The sequence below is a fragment of the Phyllobates terribilis genome, unplaced genomic scaffold (assembly GCF_046119375.1).
Source record: "Phyllobates terribilis strain yellow unplaced genomic scaffold, ASM4611937v1 Scaffold_13__5_contigs__length_258822181, whole genome shotgun sequence".
NCBI classification, from domain to species: Eukaryota; Metazoa; Chordata; class Amphibia; order Anura; family Dendrobatidae; genus Phyllobates; species Phyllobates terribilis.
Genome location: NW_027362773.1, coordinates 175,528,091 through 175,551,962, shown reverse-complemented (window position 1 = coordinate 175,551,962; position 23,872 = coordinate 175,528,091). Strand labels below are relative to the sequence as shown.

Genomic DNA, 23,872 nt, shown 5'->3' with positions numbered 1-23,872 from the left:
ACTGTACTGACCCCTGTGTATAAGGACAGAGCGGAGCTAGAGCGGGTGTACTTATATACTGTACTGTACTGACCCCTGTGTATAAGGACAGAGCGGAGCTAGAGCGGGTGTACTTATATACTGTACTGTACTGACCCCTGTGTATAAGGACAGAGCGGAGCTAGAGCGGGTGTACTTATATACTGTGTACTGTACTGACCCCTGTGTATAAGCACAGAGCGGAGCTAGAGCGGGTGTACTTATATACTGTGTACTGTACTGACCCCTGTGTATAAGCACAGAGCGGAGCTAGAGCGGATGTACTTATATACTGTGTACTGTACTGACCCCTGTGTATAAGGACAGAGCGGAGCTAGAGCGGGTGTACTTATATACTGTACTGTACTGACCCCTGTGTATAAGGACAGAGCGGAGCTAGAGCGGGTGTACTTATATACTGTACTGTACTGACCCCTGTGTATAAGGACAGAGCGGAGCTAGAGCGGGTGTACTTATATACTGTACTGTACTGACCCCTGTGTATAAGGACAGAGCGGAGCTAGAGCGGGTGTACTTATATACTGTACTGTACTGACCCCTGTGTATAAGGACAGAGCGGAGCTAGAGCGGGTGTACTTATATACTGTGTACTGTACTGACCCCTGAGTATAAGCACAGAGCGGAGCTAGAGCGGGTGTACTTATATACTGTGTACTGTACTGACCCCTGTGTATAAGGACAGAGCGGAGCTAGAGCGGGTGTACTTATATACTGTACTGTACTGACCCCTGTGTATAAGGACAGAGCGGAGCTAGAGCGGGTGTACTTATATACTGTACTGTACTGACCCCTGTGTATAAGGACAGAGCGGAGCTAGAGCGGGTGTACTTATATACTGTACTGTACTGACCCCTGTGTATAAGGACAGAGCGGAGCTAGAGCGGGTGTACTTATATACTGTACTGTACTGACCCCTGTGTATAAGGACAGAGCGGAGCTAGAGCGGGTGTACTTATATACTGTACTGTACTGACCCCTGTGTATAAGGACAGAGCGGAGCTAGAGCGGGTGTACTTATATACTGTACTGTACTGACCCCTGTGTATAAGGACAGAGCGGAGCTAGAGCGGGTGTACTTATATACTGTACTGTACCGACCCCTGTGTATAAGGACAGAGCGGAGCTAGAGCGGGTGTACTTATATACTGTACTGTACTGACCCCTGTGTATAAGGACAGAGCGGAGCTAGAGCGGGTGTACTTCTATACTGTACTGTACTGACCCCTGTGTATAAGGACAGAGCGGAGGTAGAGCGGGTGTACTTATATACTGTACTGTACTGACCCCTGTATATAAGGACAGAGCGGAGCTAGAGAGGGTGTACTTATATACTGTACTGTACTGACCCTGTGTATAAGGACAGAGCGGAGCTAGAGCGGGTGTACTTATATACTGTGTACTGTACTGACCCCTGTGTATAAGGACAGAGCGGAGCTAGAGCGGGTGTACTTATATACTGTACTGTACTGACCCCTGTGTATAAGGACAGAGCGGAGCTAGAGCGGGTGTACTTATATACAGTACTGACCCCTGTATATAAGGACAGAGTGGAGCTAGAGCGGGTGTACTTATATACTGTACTGTACTAACCCCTGTGTATAAGGACACAGCGGAGCTAGAGTGGGTGTACTTATATACTGTGTACTGTACTGACCCTGTGTATAAGGACAGAGCGGAGCTAGAGCGGGTGTACTTATATACTGTACTGTACTGACCCCTGTGTATAAGAACAGAGCGGAGCTACAGCGGGTGTACTTATATACTGTGTACTGTACTGACCCTGTGTATAAGGACAGAGCGGAGCTAGAGCGGGTGTACTTATATACTGTACTGTACTGACCCGTGTATAAGGACAGAGCGGAGCTAGAGCGGGTGTACTTATATACTGTACTGTACTGACCCGTGTATAAGGACAGAGCGGAGCTACAGCGGGTGTACTTATATACTGTGTACTGTACTGACCCTGTGTATAAGGACAGAGCGGAGCTAGAGCGGGTGTACTTATATACTGTACTGTACTGACCCGTGTATAAGGACAGAGCGGAGCTACAGCGGGTGTACTTCATAGAATCATAGAATGGTAGAGTTGGAAGGGACCTCCTGGGTCATCTGGTCCAACCCCCTGCTCAAAGCAGGATTCACTAGACCATCTCAGACAGATGTCTGTCCAGCCTCTGTTTGAAGACGTCCATTGAAGGGGAACTCACCACCTCTCGTGGCCGCCTGTTCCACTCATTAATCACCCTAACTGTCAAAAAGTTTTTTCTAATATCTAATCTGTGTCTCCTCCCATTTAGTTTCATCCCATTGCTTCTAGTCTTTCCTTGTGCAAATGAGAATAAAGATGATCCTTCTACAATGTGACAGCCCTTGACATATTTGTAGACAGCTATTAAGTCTCCTCTCAGTCTTCTTTTTTGCAAGCTAAACATTCCCAGATCCTGCAACCGTTCCTCATAGGACATAGTTTGCAGACCAGTCACCATTCTGGTCGCTCTTCTCTGAACTTGCTCCAGTTTGTCTATGTCTTTTTTAAAATGTGGTGCCCAAAACTGTACACAGTATTCCAGATGAGGTCTGACCAAAGAGGAGTAAAGACCGATAATGACTTCACGTGATCTAGACTGTATGCTTCTGTTAATACATCCCAGAATTGTATTTGCCTTTTTTGCTGCTGCATCACACTGTTGACTCATGTTCAGTCTATGATCTATTAGTATACCTAAGTCTTTTTCACATGTACTGTTGCTTAGCTCTATTCATCCCATTCTGTATATGCTTTTTTCATTTTTATTGCCCAGATGTAGTACTTTGCATTTTTCCCTGTTAAAAACCATTCTGTTGGTTGCTGCCCACTGCTCCAGTTTATTTAGGTCTTTTTGAATCCTCTCTCTCTCTTCTCTAGTATTAGCTATCCCTCCTAGCTTTGTGTCATCAGCAAATGTAATCAGTTTACCCTCAATTCCTTCATCTAAATCATTGATAAAGATGTTGAACAATACAGGTCCCAGGACGGAGCCCTGTGGTACCCCACTTGAGACATTCATCCAGCTGGATGTGAAGCCATTTACAACCACCCTTTGAGTCCGATCACTAAGCCAGTTATGAATCCACCTAACAGTTGCCTGGTCCATTGCATACTTGGTCATTTTTTCAATAAGGATGGTGTGAGATACTTTGTCAAATGCTTTGCTGAAGTCAAGATATACTATATCTACAGCATTTCCCTGATCCACCCAGTCAGTGATTCTGTCATAGAAGGAAATTAAGTTAGTCTGACATGACTTGTTAGTTACAAACCCATGCTGACTCTGGTTCATCACTTCATTCTTATCCATGTACTTACATATATGTTGTTTAATAATTTGTTCAAAGATCTTTCCTGGTATAGAAGTCAGACTCACCGGCCTATAGTTCCCTGGGTCCACCTTCTTCCCCTTTTTGAAGATAGGAACAACATTTGCTCTTCTCCAGTCTTCTGGGACTTCTCCTGTTCTCCAAGAATTTTCAAAGATTATGGAGAGTGGTTCTAAAATTTCTTCTACGATCTCCTTCAGTACTCTGGGGTGTAACTCATCTGGACCTGGAGACTTGAACTCATTTATGTTAGCTAAATATTCCCTCACAATCTTTCTGTTTACAGATAACTTGGATTCCTCTATTCCTCTAAAAGGACAGTGAAGATCAGTTGATGTTACATTTTCTTTCTGAGAGAAAACAGATGCAAAATAGGAATTAAAAAGTTCGGCCTTCTCAACATCCTCTCTTACCATTTCTCCATTTTCATCCTGTAAAAATCCTATAGCATCTTTGACTTTTCTTTTACTTTTGACATACCCCCAAAATCCTTTTTTATTGCTTTTGACATCTCTTGCAAGCCTTAATTCATTGTCAGCTTTAGCTAACCTGATACGTGCCCTGCAGGATCTGCAGACTGCATTATAATCTTCTCTAGATATGCCTCCCTCTTTCCATTTAATAAACATTTCTTTCTTTCTTTTTAGCATGTGTTTAAGTTCTGTGTTCAAACATCCTGGTTTCCTTAAATGCTTCCCATTCTTCCTACTTTTCGGGATTGTTAACGATTGTGCTTTGAGAATCTCATTTTTAAAAATTTCCCATCCTTCCTGGACATTTTTGTGCTTAAGGACATCCAGCCATTGGATCCCTCCTATTCTCTTTCTGAGTCTCTTAAAATCTGCCTTTCTAAAATCTAACCTTGAAGTTTGAGTCTTCACATGTCTTCCTCCTCTAGTTATCCAAAATTCTATAATAACATGATCGCTGCCTCCTAGGGTCCCAGCCACCTTTACCTCCTCAACCATTTCCTCCCTGTTTATAAGGATTAGATCCAAAGTAGCAGATCCCCTTGTTTTCTCCCCTACCTTTTGGAAGATAAAGTTGTCAGCAAGAGAGGATAAGAATTTGCTTGACCTGTTAGTTTTACTTGAGAGAGATTCCCAACAAATGTCTGGATAGTTGAAATCTCCCATGACCACTGCGTCATATTTTTTGGAGAACTTGGTCATTTGATACATAAAGAGTTCATCCATATCTTCAGCTTGCCCAGGTGGCCTGTAGTAAATGCCTACAATGGTGTCCTTTCCGTTGTTCTCTCCTTGTATTCTTACCCAAACAGTTTCCACAGAACTCCCAGTCTCTGAAGCTTCAATCTCTGTGCAGATATTCGCTTTTCTAACATACAATGCGACACCTCCTCCTCGTTTATCAAGTCTGTTTCTTGCAGATAAGTTGTATCCTTTTAGCCTTTTATTCCAATCATGTGTATCGTCCCACCAAGTTTCAGTGATTCCAATGACATCATATTCCTTTTCCTGCATTAGTAGTTCCAATTCTCCTTGTTTGTTGCCCATGCTTTGTGCATTTGTATAAAAACATTTTAGTTTGTGATTGGTTTCTCTTCCTCCCATATTTTTATTATTTAGATTTTTTTGTCTTTGTTCTTCTTTTCCACTTCCAGTAGCAGAGATCTCAATAGTATTTGTCAGCTGTATGGCTTTTTCTGGCCTTTTGCTTCCCTTCCCACATTGTTCTGGTATAAAGCTCTCCTGATGAGTGCAGCAAGGCGACTTCCAAATACATGTTTTCCAGTCTTCGTAAGGTGCACCCCATCTCTAGCAAGTAGTCCATCGTATAGGTAATTCATTCCGTGATCCAGAAATCCAAATCCTTGTTGACGGCACCATCGACGTAGCCAGTTGTTCACCTGTAGAATCTTATTCCACCTCATTGTTCCATGGCCATCCACTGGGAGGATGGATGAGAAGACCACCTGCGCTCCCAATTCTTTCACTTTCTTGCCTAAGTCTTCAAAGTCACTGCAGATGGTTTCCAGGTCCTTTCCTGCGGTGTCATTTGTCCCCACATGTATTAGCAGGAATGGGTAGTGATCTGTAGGTCTGAAGAGTCTTGATATCCTGTCAGACACATCTTTAATTTTTGCTCCTGGAAGACAGCACATTTCTCTTGAGGTTATGTCTGGTCTGCAGATAGCGGCCTCTGTTCCTCTTAACAGGGAATCCCCCATGACCACCACTCTCCGTTTTTTCTTCACAACATTCTTCTTTCTCCATCCAGGAGGATTCTGAGGGCTTACAAGGTTATTCATTGCTGGCAAAGTCTTATCTTGCTGTATTTCTTCATGGTTCTCCTGCGTGAGAGCCTGGTACTGGTTCCTGAGCAGTATGGGTGCTGACTGCCTCTCGATCCTCCGGCTTCTCGGGGTCACAGGCTTCCATTCCTCTGTTTCCTCAGGTGCAGAGAGAATTTCTTCTCTTTCTGAATCATGAAGAGATAATTCTGCTCTGTCTAAGAACTCTTCACCTTCCTTAATGATTTTCAAGGTAGTTAACCTCTCTTCTAGATTTCACAACTTTTCCTCCAACAGGGACACAAGCTGCATTTCTGGCATGTGAAGTTTGGCTTTTCCACTGGCAAGTCTGTGAACATGTAGCAGGATATGCAGCTCACCAAACGGCTCCTGGACTCTTCCATGTTCTTATTGTTAATGTTCTGAAAACAGTGAAAAAAGCTTAAAAAAAAAAAAAAGCCTCAAAATGCACACGGTTTACCGATGTCCTCTTTTCAGCTCCAACAGCCAAAATCCAGTGTTCTTTGAGCTCGCGGAGACTCTTCACTTACCCCAAAATGCAGTGGGAATATGCAAATTATCTCCTCAGGACTCCTCCCCTGGTTTATATATAATACTTATATAATGTACTGTACTGACCCCTCTGTATAAGGACAGAGCGGAGCTAGAGCGGGTGCACTTATATACTGTACTGTACTGACCCCTCTGTATAAGGACAGAGCGGAGCTAGAGCGGGTGTACTTATATACTGTACTGTACTGACCCCTGTATATAAGGACAGAGCGGAGCTACAGCGGGTGTACTTATATACTGTACTGTACTGACCTGTGTATAAGGACAGAGTGGAGCTAGATCGGGTGTACTTATATACTGTACTGTACTGACCCTGTGTATAAGGACAGAGCGGAGCTAGAGCTGGTGTACTTATATACTGTACTGTACTGACCCTGTGTATATAAGGACAGAGCGGAGCTAGAGCGGGTGTACTTATATACTGTACTGTACTGACCCTGTGTATAAGGACAGAGCGGAGCTAGAGCGGGTGTACTTATATACTGTACTGTACTGACCCTGTGTATATGAGGACAGAGCGGAGCTAGAGCGGGTGTACTTATATACTGTGTACTGTACTGACCCTGTGTATAAGGACAGAGCAGAGCTAGAGCGGGTGTACTTATATACTGTACTGTACTGACCACTGTGTATAAGGACAGAGTGGAGCTAGAGCTGGTGTACTTATATACTGTACTGTACTGACCCCTGTGTATAAGGACAGAGTGGAGCTAGAGCGGGTGTACTTATATACTGTGTACTGTACTGACCCTGTGTATAAGGACAGAGCGGAGCTAGAGCGGGTGTACTTATATACTGTACTGTACTGACCCCTGTGTATAAGGACAGAGCGGAGCTAGAGCTGGTGTACTTATATACTGTACTGTACTGACCCCTGTGTATAAGGACAGAGCGGAGCTAGAGCGGGTGTACTTATATACTGTGTACTGTACTGACCCTGTGTATAAGGACAGAGCGGAGCTAGAGCGGGTGTACTTATATACTGTGTACTGTACTGACCCTGTGTATAAGGACAGAGCGGAGCTAGAGCGGGTGTACTTCTATACTGTATTGTACTGACCCCCGTGTATAAGGACACAACGGAGCTAGAGCGGGTGTACTTATATACTGTACTGTACTGACCCCTGTATATAAGGACAGAGGGGAGCTAGAGCGGGTGTACTTATATACTGTGTACTGTACTGACCCCTGTGTATAAGGACAGAGCGGAGCTAGAGCGGGTGTACTTATATACTGTGTACTGTACTGACCCCTGTGTATAAGCACAGAGCGGAGCTAGAGCGGGTGTACTTATATACTGTACTGTACTGACCCCTGTGTATAAGGACAGAGTGGAGCTAGAGCGGGTGTACTTATATACTGTGTACTGTACTGACCCTGTGTATAAGGACAGAGCGGAGCTAGAGCGGGTGTACTTATATACTGTACTGTACTGACCCCTGTGTATAAGGACAGAGCGGAGCTAGAGCGGGTGTACTTATATACTGTACTGTACTGACCCCTGTGTATAAGGACAGAGCGGAGCTAGAGCGGGTGTACTTATATACTGTACTGACCTTGTGTATAAGGACAGAGCGGAGCTAGAGCGGGTGTACTTATATACTGTGTACTGTACTGACCCTGTGTATAAGGACAGAGCGGAGCTAGAGCGGGTGTACTTATATACTGTGTACTGTACTGACCCTGTGTATAAGGACAGAGCGGAGCTAGAGCGGGTGTACTTATATACTGTGTACTGTACTGACCCTGTGTATAAGGACAGAGCGGAGCTAGAGCGGGTGTACTTCTATACTGTACTGTACTGACCCCTGTGTATAAGGACACAACGGAGCTAGAGCGGGTGTACTTATATACTGTACTGTACTGACCCTGTGTATAAGGACAGAGCGGAGCTAGAGCGGGTGTACTTATATACTGTGTACTGTACTGACCCCTGTGTATAAGCACAGAGCGGAGCTAGAGCGGGTGTACTTATATACTGTACTGTACTGACCCCTGTGTATAAGGACAGAGCGGAGCTAGAGCGGGTGTACTTATATACTGTACTGCACTGACCCCTGTATATAAGGACAGAGGGGAGCTAGAGCGGGTGTACTTATATACTGTGTACTGTACTGACCCTGTGTATAAGGACAGAGCGGAGCTAGAGCGGGTGTACTTATATACTGTACTGTACTGACCCCTGTGTATAAGGACAGAGCGGAGCTAGAGCGGGTGTACTTATATACTGTACTGACCCCTGTGTATAAGGACAGAGCGGAGCTAGAGCGGGTGTACTTATATACTGTACTGACCCCTGTGTATAAGGACAGAGCGGAGCTAGAGCGGGTGTACTTATATACTGTACTGTACTGACCCCTGTGTATAAGGACAGAGCGGAGCTAGAGCGGGTGTACTTATATACTGTACTGACCTTGTGTATAAGGACAAAGCGGAGCTAGAGCGGGTGTACTTATATACTGTGTACTGTACTGACCCTGTGTATAAGGACAGAGCGGAGCTAGAGCGGGTGTACTTATATACTGTACTGTACTGACCCCTGTGTATAAGGACAGAGCGGAGCTAGAGCGGGTGTACTTATATACTGTACTGACCTTGTGTATAAGGACAGAGCGGAGCTAGAGCGGGTGTACTTATATACTGTGTACTGTACTGACCCTGTGTATAAGGACAGAGCGGAGCTAGAGCGGGTGTACTTATATACTGTGTACTGTACTGACCCCTGTGTATAAGGACAGAGCGGAACTAGAGCGGGTGTACTTATATACTGTACTGTACTGACCCCTGTGTATAAGGACAGAGCGGAGCTAGAGCGGGTGTACTTATATACTGTACTGTACTGACCACTGTGTATAAGGACAGAGCGGAGCTAGAGCGGGTGTACTTATATACTGTACTGTACTGACCCTGTGTATAAGGACAGAGCGGAGCTAGAGCGGGTGTACTTATATACTGTACTGACCCCTGTGTATAAGGACAGAGCGGAGCTAGAGCGGGTGTACTTATATACTGTGTACTGTACTGACCCCTGTGTATAAGGACACAGCGGAGCTAGAGCGGGTGTACTTATATACTGTACTGACCCCTGTGTATAAGGACAGAGCGGAGCTAGAGCGGGTGTACTTAAATACTGTGTACTGTACTGACCCCTGTGTATAAGGACAGAGCGGAGCTAGAGCGGGTGTACTTCTATACTGTACTGTACTGACCCCTGTGTATAAGGACAGAGCGGAGCTAGAGCGGGTGTACTTATATACTGTACTGTACTGACCCCTGTGTATAAGGACAGAGCGGAGCTAGAGCGGGTGTACTTATATACTGTGTACTGTACTGACCTTGTGTATAAGGACAGAGCGGAGCTAGAGCGGGTGTACTTATATACTGTACTGTACTGACCCCTGTGTATAAGGACAGAGCGGAGCTAGAGCGGGTGTACTTATATACTGTACTGTACTGACCCCTGTGTATAAGGACAGAGTGGAGCTAGAGCGGGTGTACTTATATACTGTACTGACCTCTGTATATAAGGACAGAGCGGAGCTAGAGCGGGTGTACTTATATACTGTACTGTACTGACCCCTGTGTATAAGGACAGAGCGGAGCTAGAGCGGGTGTACTTATATACTGTACTGTACTGACCCCTGTGTATAAGGACAGAGCGGAGCTAGAGCGGGTGTACTTATATACTGTACTGTACTGACCCTGTGTATAAGGACAGAGCGGAGCTAGAGCGGGTGTACTTATATACTGTACTGACCCCTGTGTATAAGGACAGAGCGGAGCTAGAGCGGGTGTACTTATATACTGTACTGTACTGACCCCTGTGTATAAGGACAGAGCGGAGCTAGAGCGGGTGTACTTATATACTGTACTGTACTGACCCTGTGTATAAGGACAGAGCGGAGCTAGAGCGGGTGTACTTATATACTGTACTGACCCCTGTGTATAAGGACAGAGCGGAGCTAGAGCGGGTGTACTTATATACTGTGTACTGTACTGACCCCTGTGTATAAGGACACAGCGGAGCTAGAGCGGGTGTACTTATATACTGTACTGACCCCTGTGTATAAGGACAGAGCGGAGCTAGAGCGGGTGTACTTCTATACTGTACTGTACTGACCCTTTGTATAAGAACAGAGCGGAGCTAGAGCAGGTGTACTTATATACTGTGTACTGTACTGACCTTGTGTATAAGGACAGAGCGGAGCTAGAGCGGGTGTACTTATATACTGTGTACTGTACTGACCCCTGTGTATAAGGACAGAGCGGAGCTAGAGCGGGTGTACTTATATACTGTACTGTACTGACCCCTGTGTATAAGGACAGAGCGGAGCTAGAGCGGGTGTACTTATATACTGTACTGTACTGACCCTGTGTATAAGGACAGAGCGGAGCTAGAGCGGGTGTACTTATATACTGTGTACTGTACTGACCCTGTGTATAAGGACAGAGCGGAGCTAGAGCGGGTGTACTTATATACTGTGTACTGTACTGACCCCTGTGTATAAGGACAGAGCGGAGCTAGAGCGGGTGTACTTATATACTGCACTGACCCCTGTGTATAAGGACAGAGCGGAGCTAGAGCGGGTGTACTTATATTCTGTACTGTACTGACCCCTGTGTATAAGGACAGAGCGGAGCTAGAGCGGGTGTACTTATATACTGTGTACTGTACTGACCCTGTGTATAAGGACAGAGCGGAGCTAGAGCGGGTGTACTTATATACTGTACTGTACTGACCCCTGTATATAAGGACAGAGCTGAGCTAGAGCGGGTGTACTTATATACTGTACTGTACTGACCCCTGTAAATAAGGACAGAGCTGAGCTAGAGCGGGTGTACTTGTATACTGTACTGTACTGACCCCTGTGTATAAGGACAGAGCGGAGCTAGAGCGGGTGTACTTATATACTGTACTGTACTGACCCCTGTGTATAAGGACAGAGTGGAGCTAGAGCGGGTGTACTTATATACTGTACTGTACTGACCCCTGTGTATAAGGACAGAGCGGAGCTAGAGCGGGTGTACTTATATACTGTACTGACCCCTGTGTATAAGGACAGAGCGGAGCTAGAGCGGGTGTACTTATATACTGTACTGTACTGACCCTGTGTATAAGGACAGAGCGGAGCTAGAGCGGGTGTACTTATATACTGTACTGACCCCTGTGTATAAGGACAGAGCGGAGCTAGAGCGGGTGTACTTATATACTGTGTACTGTACTGACCCCTGTGTATAAGGACACAGCAGAGCTAGAGCGGGTGTACTTATATACTGTACTGACCCCTGTGTATAAGGACAGAGCGGAGCTAGAGCGGGTGTACTTATATACTGTGTACTGTACTGACCCCTGTGTATAAGGACACAGCGGAGCTAGAGCGGGTGTACTTATATACTGTACTGTACTGACCCCTGTGTATAAGGACAGAGCGGAGCTAGAGCGGGTGTACTTATATACTGTGTACTGTACTGACCTTGTGTATAAGGACAGAGCGGAGCTAGAGCGGGTGTACTTATATACTGTACTGTACTGACCCCTGTGTATAAGGACAGAGCGGAGCTAGAGCGGGTGTACTTATATACTGTACTGTACTGACCCCTGTGTATAAGGACAGAGCGGAGCTAGAGCGGGTGTACTTATATACTGTACTGTACTGACCCTGTGTATAAGGACAGAGCGGAGCTAGAGCGGGTGTACTTATATACTGTACTGACCCCTGTGTATAAGGACAGAGCGGAGCTAGAGCGAGTGTACTTATATACTGTACTGTACTGACCCCTGTGTATAAGGACAGAGTGGAGCTAGAGTGGGTGTACTTATATACTGTACTGTACTGACCCCTGTGTATAAGGACAGAGCGGAGCTAGAGCGGGTGTACTTATATACTGTACTGTACTGACCCCTGTGTATAAGGACAGAGTGGAGCTAGAGCGGGTGTACTTATATACTGTACTGTACTGACCCCTGTGTATAAGGACAGAGTGGAGCTAGAGTGGGTGTACTTATATACTGTACTGTACTGACCCCTGTGTATAAGGACAGAGCGGAGCTAGAGCGGGTGTACTTATATACTGTGTACTGTACTGACCCCTGTGTATAAGGACACAGCGGAGCTAGAGCGGGTGTACTTGTATACTGTACTGTACTGACCCCTGTGTATAAGGACAGAGCGGAGCTAGAGCGGGTGTACTTATATACTGTGTACTGTACTGACCTTGTGTATAAGGACAGAGCGGAGCTAGAGCGGGTGTACTTATATACTGTACTGACCCTGTGTATAAGGACAGAGCGGAGCTAGAGCGGGTGTACTTATATACTGTGTACTGTACTGACCCCTGTGTATAAGGACAGAGCGGAGCTAGAGCGGCTGTACTTATATACTGTGTACTGTACCGACCCCTGTGTATAAGGACAGAGCGGAGCTAGAGCGGGTGTACTTATATACTGTACTGTACTGACCCCTGTGTATAAGGACACAGCGGAGCTAGAGCAGGTGTACTTATATACTGTACTGTACTGACCCTGTGTATAAGGACACAGCGGAGCTAGAGCGGGTGTACTTATATACTGTACTGTACTGACCCTGTGTATAAGGACAGAGCGGAGCTAGAGAGGGTGTACTTATATACTGTGTACTGTACTGACCCTGTGTATAAGGACAGAGCGGAGCTAGAGCGGGTGTACTTATATACTGTACTGTACTGACCCTGTGTATAAGGACAGAGCGGAGCTAGAGCGGGTGTACTTATATACTGTACTGTACTGACCCTGTGTATAAGGACAGAGCGGAGCTAGAGCGGGTGTACTTATATACTGTGTACTGTACTGACCCTGTGTATAAGGACAGAGTGGAGCTAGAGCGGGTGTACTTATATACTGCACTGACCCCTGTGTATAAGGACAGAGCGGAGCTAGAGCGGGTGTACTTATATACTGTACTGTACTGACCCTGTGTATAAGGACAGAGCGGAGCTAGAGCGGGTGTACTTATATACTGTACTGTACTGACCCTGTGTATAAGGACAGAGCGGAGCTAGAGCGGGTGTACTTATATACTGTGTACTGTACTGACCCCTGTGTATAAGGACAGAGCGGAGCTAGAGCGGGTGTACTTATATACTGCACTGACCCCTGTGTATAAGGACAGAGCGGAGCTAGAGCGGGTGTACTTATATTCTGTACTGTACTGACCCCTGTGTATAAGGACAGAGCGGAGCTAGAGCGGGTGTACTTATATTCTGTACTGTACTGACCCTGTGTATAAGGACAGAGCGGAGCTAGAGCGGGTGTACTTATATACTGTGTACTGTACTGACCTCTGTGTATAAGGACAGAGCGGAGCTAGAGCGGGTGTACTTATATACTGTACTGTACTGACCCTGTGTATAAGGACAGAGCGGAGCTAGAGCGGGTGTGCTTATATACTGTACTGTACTGACCCCTGTGTATAAGGACAGAGCGGAGCTAGAGCGGGTGTACTTATATTCTGTACTGTACTGACCCTGTGTATAAGGACAGAGCGGAGCTAGAGCGGGTGTACTTATATACTGTACTGTACTGACCCTGTGTATAAGGACAGAGCGGAGCTAGAGCGGGTGTGCTTATATACTGTACTGTACTGACCCTGTGTATAAGGACAGAGCGGAGCTAGAGCGGGTGTACTTATATTCTGTACTGTACTGACCCTGTGTATAAGGACAGAGCGGAGCTAGAGCGGGTGTACTTATATACTGTACTGTACTGACCCTGTGTATAAGGACAGAGCGGAGCTAGAGCGGGTGTGCTTATATACTGTACTGTACTGACCCTGTGTATAAGGACAGAGCGGAGCTAGAGCGGGTGTACTTATATTCTGTACTGTACTGACCCTGTGTATAAGGACAGAGCGGAGCTAGAGCGGGTGTACTTATATACTGTGTACTGTACTGACCTCTGTGTATAAGGACAGAGTGGAGCTAGAGCGGGTGTACTTATATACTGTACTGCACTGACCCCTGTGTATAAGGACAGAGCGGAGCTAGAGCGGGTGTACTTATATACTGTGTACTGTACTGACCCTGTGTATAAGGACAGAGCGGAGCTAGAGCGGGTGTACTTATATACTGTGTACTGTACTGACCTCTGTGTATAAGGACAGAGCGGAGCTAGAGCGGGTGTACTTATATACTGTACTGTACTGACCCTGTGTATAAGGACAGAGCGGAGCTAGAGCGGGTGTACTTATATACTGTGTACTGTACTGACCTCTGTGTATAAGGACAGAGCGGAGCTAGAGCGGGTGTACTTATATACTGTGTACTGTACTGACCTCTGTGTATAAGGACAGAGCGGAGCTAGAGCGGGTGTACTTATATACTGTACTGTACTGACCCCTGTGTATAAGGACAGAGCGGAGCTAGAGCGGGTGTACTTATATACTGTACTAAACTTATGCAACAGTATTTTAGTTATTTTTAATTTTCCCCTCAAAAAGACTTCAGTTTGTTTCTCGGGGGATTTGTGCAGATTATGGACGATATTAAAGGCAGGAAAAATTGTGAAATTATTCTTCTGTTGGGATCTTTTTTATGTGACAAAAACCTGGAATTTAATAGGGGTGTGTAGACTTTTGATATCCACTGTAGGCGTTTTCCTGTTTTTTGCTTCATCTTTCTGATGTTCTTTATGCCGATCAAGTGATTAAAAATGGACAATGCAGCCCGGTGTGCCGGCATTGAACAGCAGCTTGAGGGGGACTATCTGCGCTGGATGTCGGCGGGTTGCATGTTTGGAAGCCCAGGTATCGGATCTAAATGTGCAGCTTGCAACACGGAGTAGCACTGCAAACCGGGAGCAGATTCTAGAGTTTACTGAGCAGCTTTGTCTGGAGCCAGAGATGTGGAGGTGGCAAGATAGAGGCCGGTCCAGAGGTAGGTGGCGGGTCACCAGACGGGAAGGGGGAGAAGCGTCATGGAGCCTCGTCCTGAGCGGCACACGCTAATCATTATACACCGCACAGGGGGGGACCCCCTACACCGCGAGGGTAGAAGTTTGGCGTTTGCTTAGCTAAGCGATCTCATCTACATGTATAATACAGGTGCGGACAATACCGAGGCCGGCGCAGGACTTCTCTTTTAGTAAGGACCAGGGGGCTCATTATGGGAGGAAGAAAGGCAATTCCGGTAGTAAACAGGAAAGGCAAGCTCCCACGTTAATCACCCGCTGTGCCCACACACGTGGCAGGCTCCCACGTTAATCACCCGCTGTGCCCCCACACGTGGCAGGCTCCCACGTTAATCACCCGCTGTGCCCACACACGTGGCAGGCTCCCACGTTAATCACCCGCTGTGCCCACACACGTGGCAGGCTCCCACGTTACGCACCCGCTTTGCCCCCACACGTGGCAGGCTCCCACGTTACGCACCCGCTTTGCCCCCACACGTGGCAGGCTCCCACGTTACGCACCCACTGTGCCCCCAGACCACACACACGTGGCAGGCAGTTCTGATGACCGTCACCTCTTTATGGTCGATGCTGGAGAAGTCCACACCATTCACCTCCACGATCTGATCACCAACCTGACATGAAGCAGAAAGATGAGATTAATGACCACAATCATGAGGGGGCAGGGCTGACAGCAACACAACCCCGGGCCATAGCTTTTACTGGCTATAATGTCCAGAAGTATGTGAACCTCCCTTCCTTAACAAGCTAGCAGCCAGACCTACGAGCTCACCTCCAGGCCGACCTCCGCAGACAGGGAGCCAGGCTTCACATTGCTGACGAAAATCCCCGGCTTCTGGGACGGTCCGCTGGAAATGCTGCAGAAAGAAGAGGGGCATAAGGCTTGTAAAAGGTAAAGCCCACTCCCAACAAGTCACACCCAGCCACCGCCCCAACCCTCCAACCAGCCCCAACCCTCCAACCAGCCACCGCCCCCAACCCTCCAACCAGCCACCGCCCCCAACCCTCCAACCAGCCCCAACCCACCACCCAGCCACCGCCCCCAACCCTCCACCCAGCCACCGCCCCCAACCCTCCAACCAGCCCCAACCCTCCACCCAGCCACCGCCCCCAACCCTCCAACCAGCCCCAACGCTCCAACCAGCCACCGCCCCCAACCCTCCAACCAGCCCCAACACTCCAACCAGCCACCGCCCCCAACATTTATTTATTTTTCATATTTTACATTTTAAAAATTACAAAAGGAAAAATTGGCAGATGCAAAAGTTTGTGCACCCTTGGAGATGTGTGTGCCCAGATAGCTTTGACCGAGGTTTCAGACCTTAATTAGCCTGTCAGGGTTAAATCTTGTTAACTATCATCGTTAGGCCTGGCCAGTGATGCAAATTTCCAGCTTTATAAAAACCTCCTCTAACCTTGTGCCAAATCCAGCAGCCATGGGGTCTTCTAAGCAGCTGCCGAGCTCTGACAATGGTGGAGGCCACAAAGCAGAAGCTACAAGAAGATAGCAAAGCGTCTTCAAGTCGCCCTTTCCTCAGATCGAAATGTAATTAAGAAATGGCAGATACCAGGAACAGTGGAGGTCAAGATAAGGTCTGGAAGACCAAGCAAAAGGTCAGTGAGAGCTGCTTGTAGGATTGCTAGAGAGGCAAATCAGAACCCCCGCTTGACTGCAAAAGACTTTCAGAAATATTTATCAGACTGTGGAGTTGAGGTCCATTGTTCTACTGTTCAGCGACACCTGCACAAATATGTCCTTCATGGAAGAGTCATCAGAAGAAAACCTCTCCTGCGTCCTCACCATAACATTCAGCTTCAGAACATCTAAACAAGCCTGATGCATTCTGGAAACAAGTCCTGTAGACGGAGGAGGTTAAATTAGAAGTCTGGTCACAATGATGAAAGGTATGTGTGGAGAAAAAAGGGCGCAGAATTTCAGGAAAACAAACATCTCGCCAACCATTAAGCATGGGGGAAGATCAATCATGCTCTGGGGTTGTGTTACAGTCAATGGCACCAGGAACATTTCACGGGTGGAGGGCAGAATGGAGTCAATGAAATATCAACAAATTCTTGATGCAAACATAACACCATCTGTAAAAAAGCTACAAATGGATAATGATCCTAAACACACGTCACAATCCACAATCTCAAAAGGTGCAAGCTGAAGGTTTTACAATGGCCCTCACAGTCACCTGATCTGGATATCCTTGACAATCTGTGGCTAGACCTCAAAATAGCAGAGCATGCAAGACTAACCATGCAGGGTGCCCAAACTTTTGCAAATTTTAAAATGTAAAAAATGACAATAATATATATATATATATATATATATATATATATATATATATATATATATATATATATATATATATATATATATATATATATATATGTATATATATATATATATATATATATACACATATACACACACACACACACACACACACACACACACACACACATATATAATTGGCCTAAAATACAAAGGAAATGTGTCATCTGTAACTTTAGGGCTTTTAGAGATTATTTAATTGTTCACAATAACCGTAGTTTTGACCAGGGGTGCCCAAACTTTTACATTCAACTGAACGCCCATGTACAGGACATGTTCCCACTCCTCCGCCATAATCCCCTGTATAAAACAAGTCCAAATCTTCTACCGCCTTTTTCTCCCGTATAAGAAAAGTCGCCCCTACAAGACATGTTTGCCCCGGCCATAATCCACCATATAGGAAAAAGTCCGCCCTGCCATAACCCCCTGTTTAGGTCACCCCACGCGCAGCACAAGGGACCCGCAGAGAAGTGGCACCCACCTGCACCCCATGCCCGTTGTACCCACTAAGCTGATAAAGACTTTCTTCTCCTTGATGTCTCTTCCTCCGATGGAGGCCAGCCCCGCCATGCTGCTCTTTCCATCCTGCGGACACAATATTAGCGGTAATTAATGATGTCACAGAAGTAATCCACAACTCCCAGCATCTCCTGCCAGCGTAACCAACAACCCCCAGCATCTCCTGCCAGCGTAACCCACAACCCCCAGCATCTCCTGCCAGCGCAACCCACAACCCCAGCATCTCCTGCCAGCGTAACCCACAACCCCCAGCATCTCCTGCCAGCGCAACCCACAACCCCAGCATCTCTCCCAGCCCGCCGCGCCACAGATGGAGAGCAAGTAGGGGGTGGGCAGGAGGCAACGCGGCTGAGGGAGGGGCTTCACTCTTTCAGACTTTTCAAGTGCGGCTTTCACTTTGAGCCCCTTTCCCCCCTTTGAGGGTCTCCTGCAGACGGCAGCAGGTTTCTTCTCTGTATCTGGCAGATGTTCCCTCTCGAGGAGCGGCTCCAGCAGGGGCGTCTGTATGTGCCCCCGGATTCATGTCTGGGTTTCTTCCCTCCTTCGTGGTTCTCCTGCAGACGGCAGCAGGTTTCCCCTCTGTATCTGGCAGATGTTCCCTCTCGAGGAGCGGCTCCAGCAGGGGGGTCTGTATGTGCCCCCGGATTCATGTCTGGGTTTCTTCCCCCCTTCGTGGTTCTCCTGAAGACGGCAGCAGGTTTCTTCTCTGTATCTGGCAGATGTTCCCTCTCGAGGAGCGGCTCCAGCAGGAGCCTCTGTATGTGCCCCCGGATTCATGTCTGGGTTTCTTCCCCCCTTCGTGGTTCTCCTGCAGACGGCAGCAGGTTTCCCCTCTGTATCTGGCAGATGTTCCCTCTCGAGGAGCGGCTCCAGCAGGGGCGTCTGTATGTGCCCCCGGATTCATGTCTGGGTTTCTTCCCTCCTTCGTGGTTCTCCTGCAGACGGCAGCAGGTTTCCCCTCTGTATCTGGCAGATGTTCCCTCTCGAGGAGCGGCTCCAGCAGGGGGGTCTGTATGTGCCCCCGGATTCATGTCTGGGTTTCTTCCCCCCCTTCGTGGTTATCCTGCAGACGGCAGCAGGTTTCTTCTCTGTATCTGGCAGATGTTCCCTCTCGAGGAGCGGCTCCAGCAGGAGCCTCTGTATGTGCCCCCGGATTCATGTCTGGGTTTCTTCCCCCCTTCGTGGTTCTCCTGCAGACGGCAGCAGGTTTCCCCTCTGTATCTGGCAGATGTTCCCTCTCGAGGAGCGGCTCCAGCAGGGGCGTCTGTATGTGCCCCCGGATTCATGTCTGGGTTTCTTCCCTCCTTCGTGGTTCTCCTGCAGACGGCAGCAGGTTTCCCCTCTGTATCTGGCAGATGTTCCCTCTCGAGGAGCGGCTCCAGCAGGGGGTCTGTATGTGCCCCCGGATTCATGTCTGGGTTTCTTCCCCCCTTCGTGGTTCTCCTGCAGACGGCAGCAGGTTTCCCCTCTGTATCTGGCAGATGTTCCCTCTCGAGGAGCGGCTCCAGCAGGGGCCTCTGTATGTGCCCCCGGATTAATGTCTGGGTTTCTTCCCCCCTTCGTGGTTCTCCTGCAGACGGCAGCAGGTTTCCCCTCTGTATCTGGCAGATGTTCCCTCTCGAGGAGCGGCTCCAGCAGGAGCGTCTGTATGTGCCCCCGGATTCATGTCTGGGTTTCTTCCCTCCTTCGTGGTTCTCCTGCAGACGGCAGCAGGTTTCTTCTCTGTATCTGGCAGATGTTCCCTCTCGAGGAGCGGCTCCAGCAGGGGCGTCTGTATGTGCCCCCGGATTCATGTCTGGGTTTCTTCCCTCCTTCGTGGTTCTCCTGCAGACGGCAGCAGGTTTCTTCTCTGTATCTGGCAGATGTTCCCTCTCGAGGAGCGGCTCCAGCAGGGGTGTCTGTATGTGCCCACGGATTCATGTCTGGGTTTCTTCCCTCCTTCGTGGTTCTCCTGCAGACGGCAGCAGGTTTCTTCTCTGTATCTGGCAGATGTTCCCTCTTGAGGAGCGGCTCCAGCAGGGGGGTCTGTATGTGCCCCCGGATTCATGTCTGGGTTTCTTCCCTCCTTCGTGGTTCTCCTGCAGGCGGCAGCAGGTTTCTTCTCTGTATCTGGCAGATGTTCCCTCTCGAGGAGCGGCTCCAGCAGGGGCCTCTGTATGTGCCCCCGGATTCATGTCTGGGTTTCTTCCCTCCTTCGTGGTTCTCCTGCAGGCGGCAGCAGGTTTCCTCTCTGTATCTGGCAGATGTTCACTCTCGAGGAGCGGCTCCAGCAGAGGAGTCTGTATGTGCCCCTGGATTCATGTCTGGGTTTCTTCCCTCCTTCGTGGTTCTCCTGCAGACAGCAGCAGGTTTCTTCTCTGTATCTGGCAGATGTTCCCTCTCGAGGAGCGGCTCCAGCAGGGAAGTCTGTATGTGCCCCCGGATTCATGTCTGGGTGTCTTCCGTCCTTCTTGGTTCTCCTGCAGACGGCAGCAGGTGTCCCCTCTGTATCTGGCAGATGTTCCCTCTTAAGGAGCGGCTCCAGCAGGGGGGTCTGTATGTGCCCCTGGATTCATGTCTGGGTTTCTTCCCTCCTTCGAGGTTCTCCTGCAGACGGCAGCAGGTTTCCCCTCTGTATCTGGCAGATGTTCCCTCTCGAGGAGCGGCTCCAGCAGGGGCGTCTGTATGTGCCCCCGGATTCATGTCTGGGTTTCTTCCCTCCTTCATGGTTCTCCTGCAGACGGCAGCAGGTTTCTTCTCTGTATCTGGCAGATGTTCCCTCTCGAGGAGCGGCTCCAGCAGGGAAGTCTGTATGTGCCCCCGGATTCATGTCTGGGTGTCTTCCCTCCTTCGTGGTTCTCCTGCAGACGGCAGCAGGTTTCCCCTCTGTATCTGGCAGATGTTCCCTCTCGAGGAGCGGCTCCAGCAGGGGCGTCTGTATGTGCCCCCGGATTCATGTCTGGGTTTCTTCCCTCCTTCGTGGTTCTCCTGCAGACGGCAGCAGGTTTCCCCTCTGTATCTGGCAGATGTTCCCTCTCGAGGAGCGGCTCCAGCAGGGGGGTCTGTATGTGCCCCCGGATTCATGTCTGGGTTTCTTCCCCCCTTCGTGGTTCTCCTGCAGACGGCAGCAGGTTTCCCCTCTGTATCTGGCAGATGTTCCCTCTCGAGGAGCGGCTCCAGCAGGGGCGTCTGTATGTGCCCCCGGATTCATGTCTGGGTTTCTTCCCTCCTTCGTGGTTCTCCTGCAGACGGCAGCAGGTTTCCCCTCTGTATCTGGCAGATGTTCCCTCTCGAGGAGCGGCTCCAGCAGGGGGTCTGTATGTGCCCCCGGATTCATGTCTGGGTTTCTTCCCCCCTTCGTGGTTCTCCTGCAGACGGCAGCAGGTTTCCCCTCTGTATCTGGCAGATGTTCCCTCTCGAGGAGCGGCTCCAGCAGGGGCCTCTGTATGTGCCCCCGGATTCATGTCTGGTTTCTTCCCCCCTTCGTGGTTCTCCTGCAGACGGCAGCAGGTTTCTTCTCTGTATCTGGCAGATGTTCCCTCTCGAGGAGCGGCTCCAGCAGGGGCGTCTGTATGTGCCCCCGGATTCATGTCTGGGTTTCTTCCCTCCTTCGTGGTTCTCCTGCAGACGGCAGCAGGTTTCTTCACTGTATCTGGCAGATGTTCTCTCTCGAGGAGCGGCTCCAGCAGGGGGGTCTGTATGTGCCCCCGGATTCATGTCTGGGTTTCTTCCCTCCTTCGTGGTTCTCCTGCAGACGGCAGCAGGTTTCTTCACTGTATCTGGCAGATGTTCTCTCTCGAGGAGCGGCTCCAGCAGGGAAGTCTGTATGTGCCCCCGGATTCATGTCTGGGTGTCTTCCGTCCTTCTTGGTTCTCCTGCAGACAGCAGCAGGTGTCCCCTCTGTATCTGGCAGATGTTCCCTCTTGAGGAGCGGCTCCAGCAGGGGGGTCTGTATGTGCCCCCGGATTCATGTCTGGGTTTCTTCCCTCCTTCGTGGTTCTCCTGCAGACGGCAGCAGGTTTCCTCTCTGTATCTGGCAGATGTTCCCTCTCGAGGAGCGGCTCCAGCAGGGAAGTCTGTATGTGCCCCCGGATTCATGTCTGGGTTTCTTCCCTCCTTCGTGGTTCTCCTGCAGACGGCAGCAGGTTTCTTCTCTGTTTCTGGCAGATGTTCCCTCTCGAGGAGCGGCTCCAGCAGGGGCGTCTGTATGTGCCCCCGGATTCATGTCTGGGTTTCTTCCCTCCTTCGTGGTTCTCCTGCAGACGGCAGCAGGTTTCTTCTCTGTATCTGGCAGATGTTCCCTCTCGAGGAGCGGCTCCAGCAGGGAAGTCTGTATGTGCCCCCGGATTCATGTCTGGGTGTCTTCCCTCCTTCGTGGTTCTCCTGCAGACGACAGCAGGTTTCCCCTCTGTATCTGGCAGATGTTCCCTCTCGAGGAGCGGCTCCAGCAGGGGGGTCTGTATGTGCCCCCGGATTCATGTCTGGGTTTCTTCCCTCCTTCGAGGTTCTCCTGCAGACGGCAGCAGGTTTCTTCTCTGTATCTGGCAGATGTTCCCTCTCGAGGAGCGGCTCCAGCAGGGGGGTCTGTATGTGCCCCCGGATTCATGTCTGGGTTTCTTCCCTCCTTCGTGGTTCTCCTGCAGACGGCAGCAGGTTTCTTCTCTGTATCTGGCAGATGTTCCCTCTCGAGGAGTGGCTCCAGCAGGGGGGTCTGTATGTGCCCCCGGATTCATGTCTGGGTTTCTTCCCTCCTTCGAGGTTCTCCTGCAGACGGCAGCAGGTTTCTTCTCTGTATCTGGCAGATGTTCCCTCTCGAGGAGCGGCTCCAGCAGGGGGGTCTGTATGTGCCCCCGGATTCATGTCTGGGTTTCTTCCCTCCTTCGAGGTTCTCCTGCAGACGGCAGCAGGTTTCTTCTCTGTATCTGGCAGATGTTCCCTCTCGAGGAGCGGCTCCAGCAGGGGGGTCTGTATGTGCCCCCGGATTCATGTCTGGGTTTCTTCCCTCCTTCGAGGTTCTCCTGCAGACGGCAGCAGGTTTCTTCTCTGTATCTGGCAGATGTTCCCTCTCGAGGAGCGGCTCCAGCAGGGGCGTCTGTATGTGCCCCCGGATTCATGTCTGGGTTTCTTCCCTCCTTCGAGGTTCTCCTGCAGACAGCAGCAGGTTTCTTCTCTGTGTCTGGCAGATGTTCCCTCTCGAGGAGCGGCTCCAGCAGGGGAGTCTGTATGTGCCCCCGGATTCATGTCTGGGTTTCTTCCCTCCTTCGTGGTTCTCCTGCAGACGGCAGCAGGTTTCCCCTCTGTATCTGGCAGATGTTCCCTCTCGAGGAGCGGCTCCAGAAGGGGGGGGTCTGTATGTGCCCCTGGATTCATGTCTGGGTTTCTTCCCTCCTTCGTGGTTCTCCTGCAGACGGCAGCAGGTTTCCCCTCTATATCTGGCAGATGTTCCCTCTCGAGGAGCGGCTCCAGCAGGGGCGTCTGTATGTGCCCCTGGATTCATGTCTGGGTTTCTTCCCTCCTTCGTGGTTCTCCTGCAGACGGCAGCAGGTTTCTTCTCTGTATCTGGCAGATGTTCCCTCTCGAGGAGCGGCTCCAGCAGGGAAGTCTGTATGTGCCCCCGGATTCATGTCTGGGTGTCTTCTGTCCTTCTTGGTTCTCCTGCAGACGGCAGCAGGTGTCCCCTCTGTATCTGGCAGATGTTCCCTCTCGAGGAGCGGCTCCAGCAGGGGGGTCTGTATGTGCCCCTGGATTCATGTCTGGGTTTCTTCCCTCCTTCGAGGTTCTCCTGCAGACGGCAGCAGGTTTCCCCTCTGTATCTGGCAGATGTTCCCTCTCGAGGAGCGGCTCCAGCAGGGGCGTCTGTATGTGCCCC

The 23,872-nt window shown here is 49.3% G+C and overlaps 1 protein-coding gene across 1 annotated transcript in view; it reads right to left on the bottom strand.

Annotated features, from left to right (window-relative positions):
- Window positions 1-23,872, bottom strand: part of LOC141174636 (harmonin-like) — a 287,226-nt gene that overhangs the window by 185,602 nt on the left and 77,752 nt on the right. The window contains exons 8-10 of the mRNA XM_073659570.1: window positions 17,987-18,090; window positions 15,940-16,024; window positions 15,722-15,781 (exon numbers count right to left, since the gene is read on the bottom strand). Of these exons, the coding sequence (XP_073515671.1) occupies window positions 15,722-15,781; window positions 15,940-16,024; window positions 17,987-18,090 (249 nt within the window). The remainder of the gene's footprint in view (window positions 1-15,721; window positions 15,782-15,939; window positions 16,025-17,986; window positions 18,091-23,872) is intronic.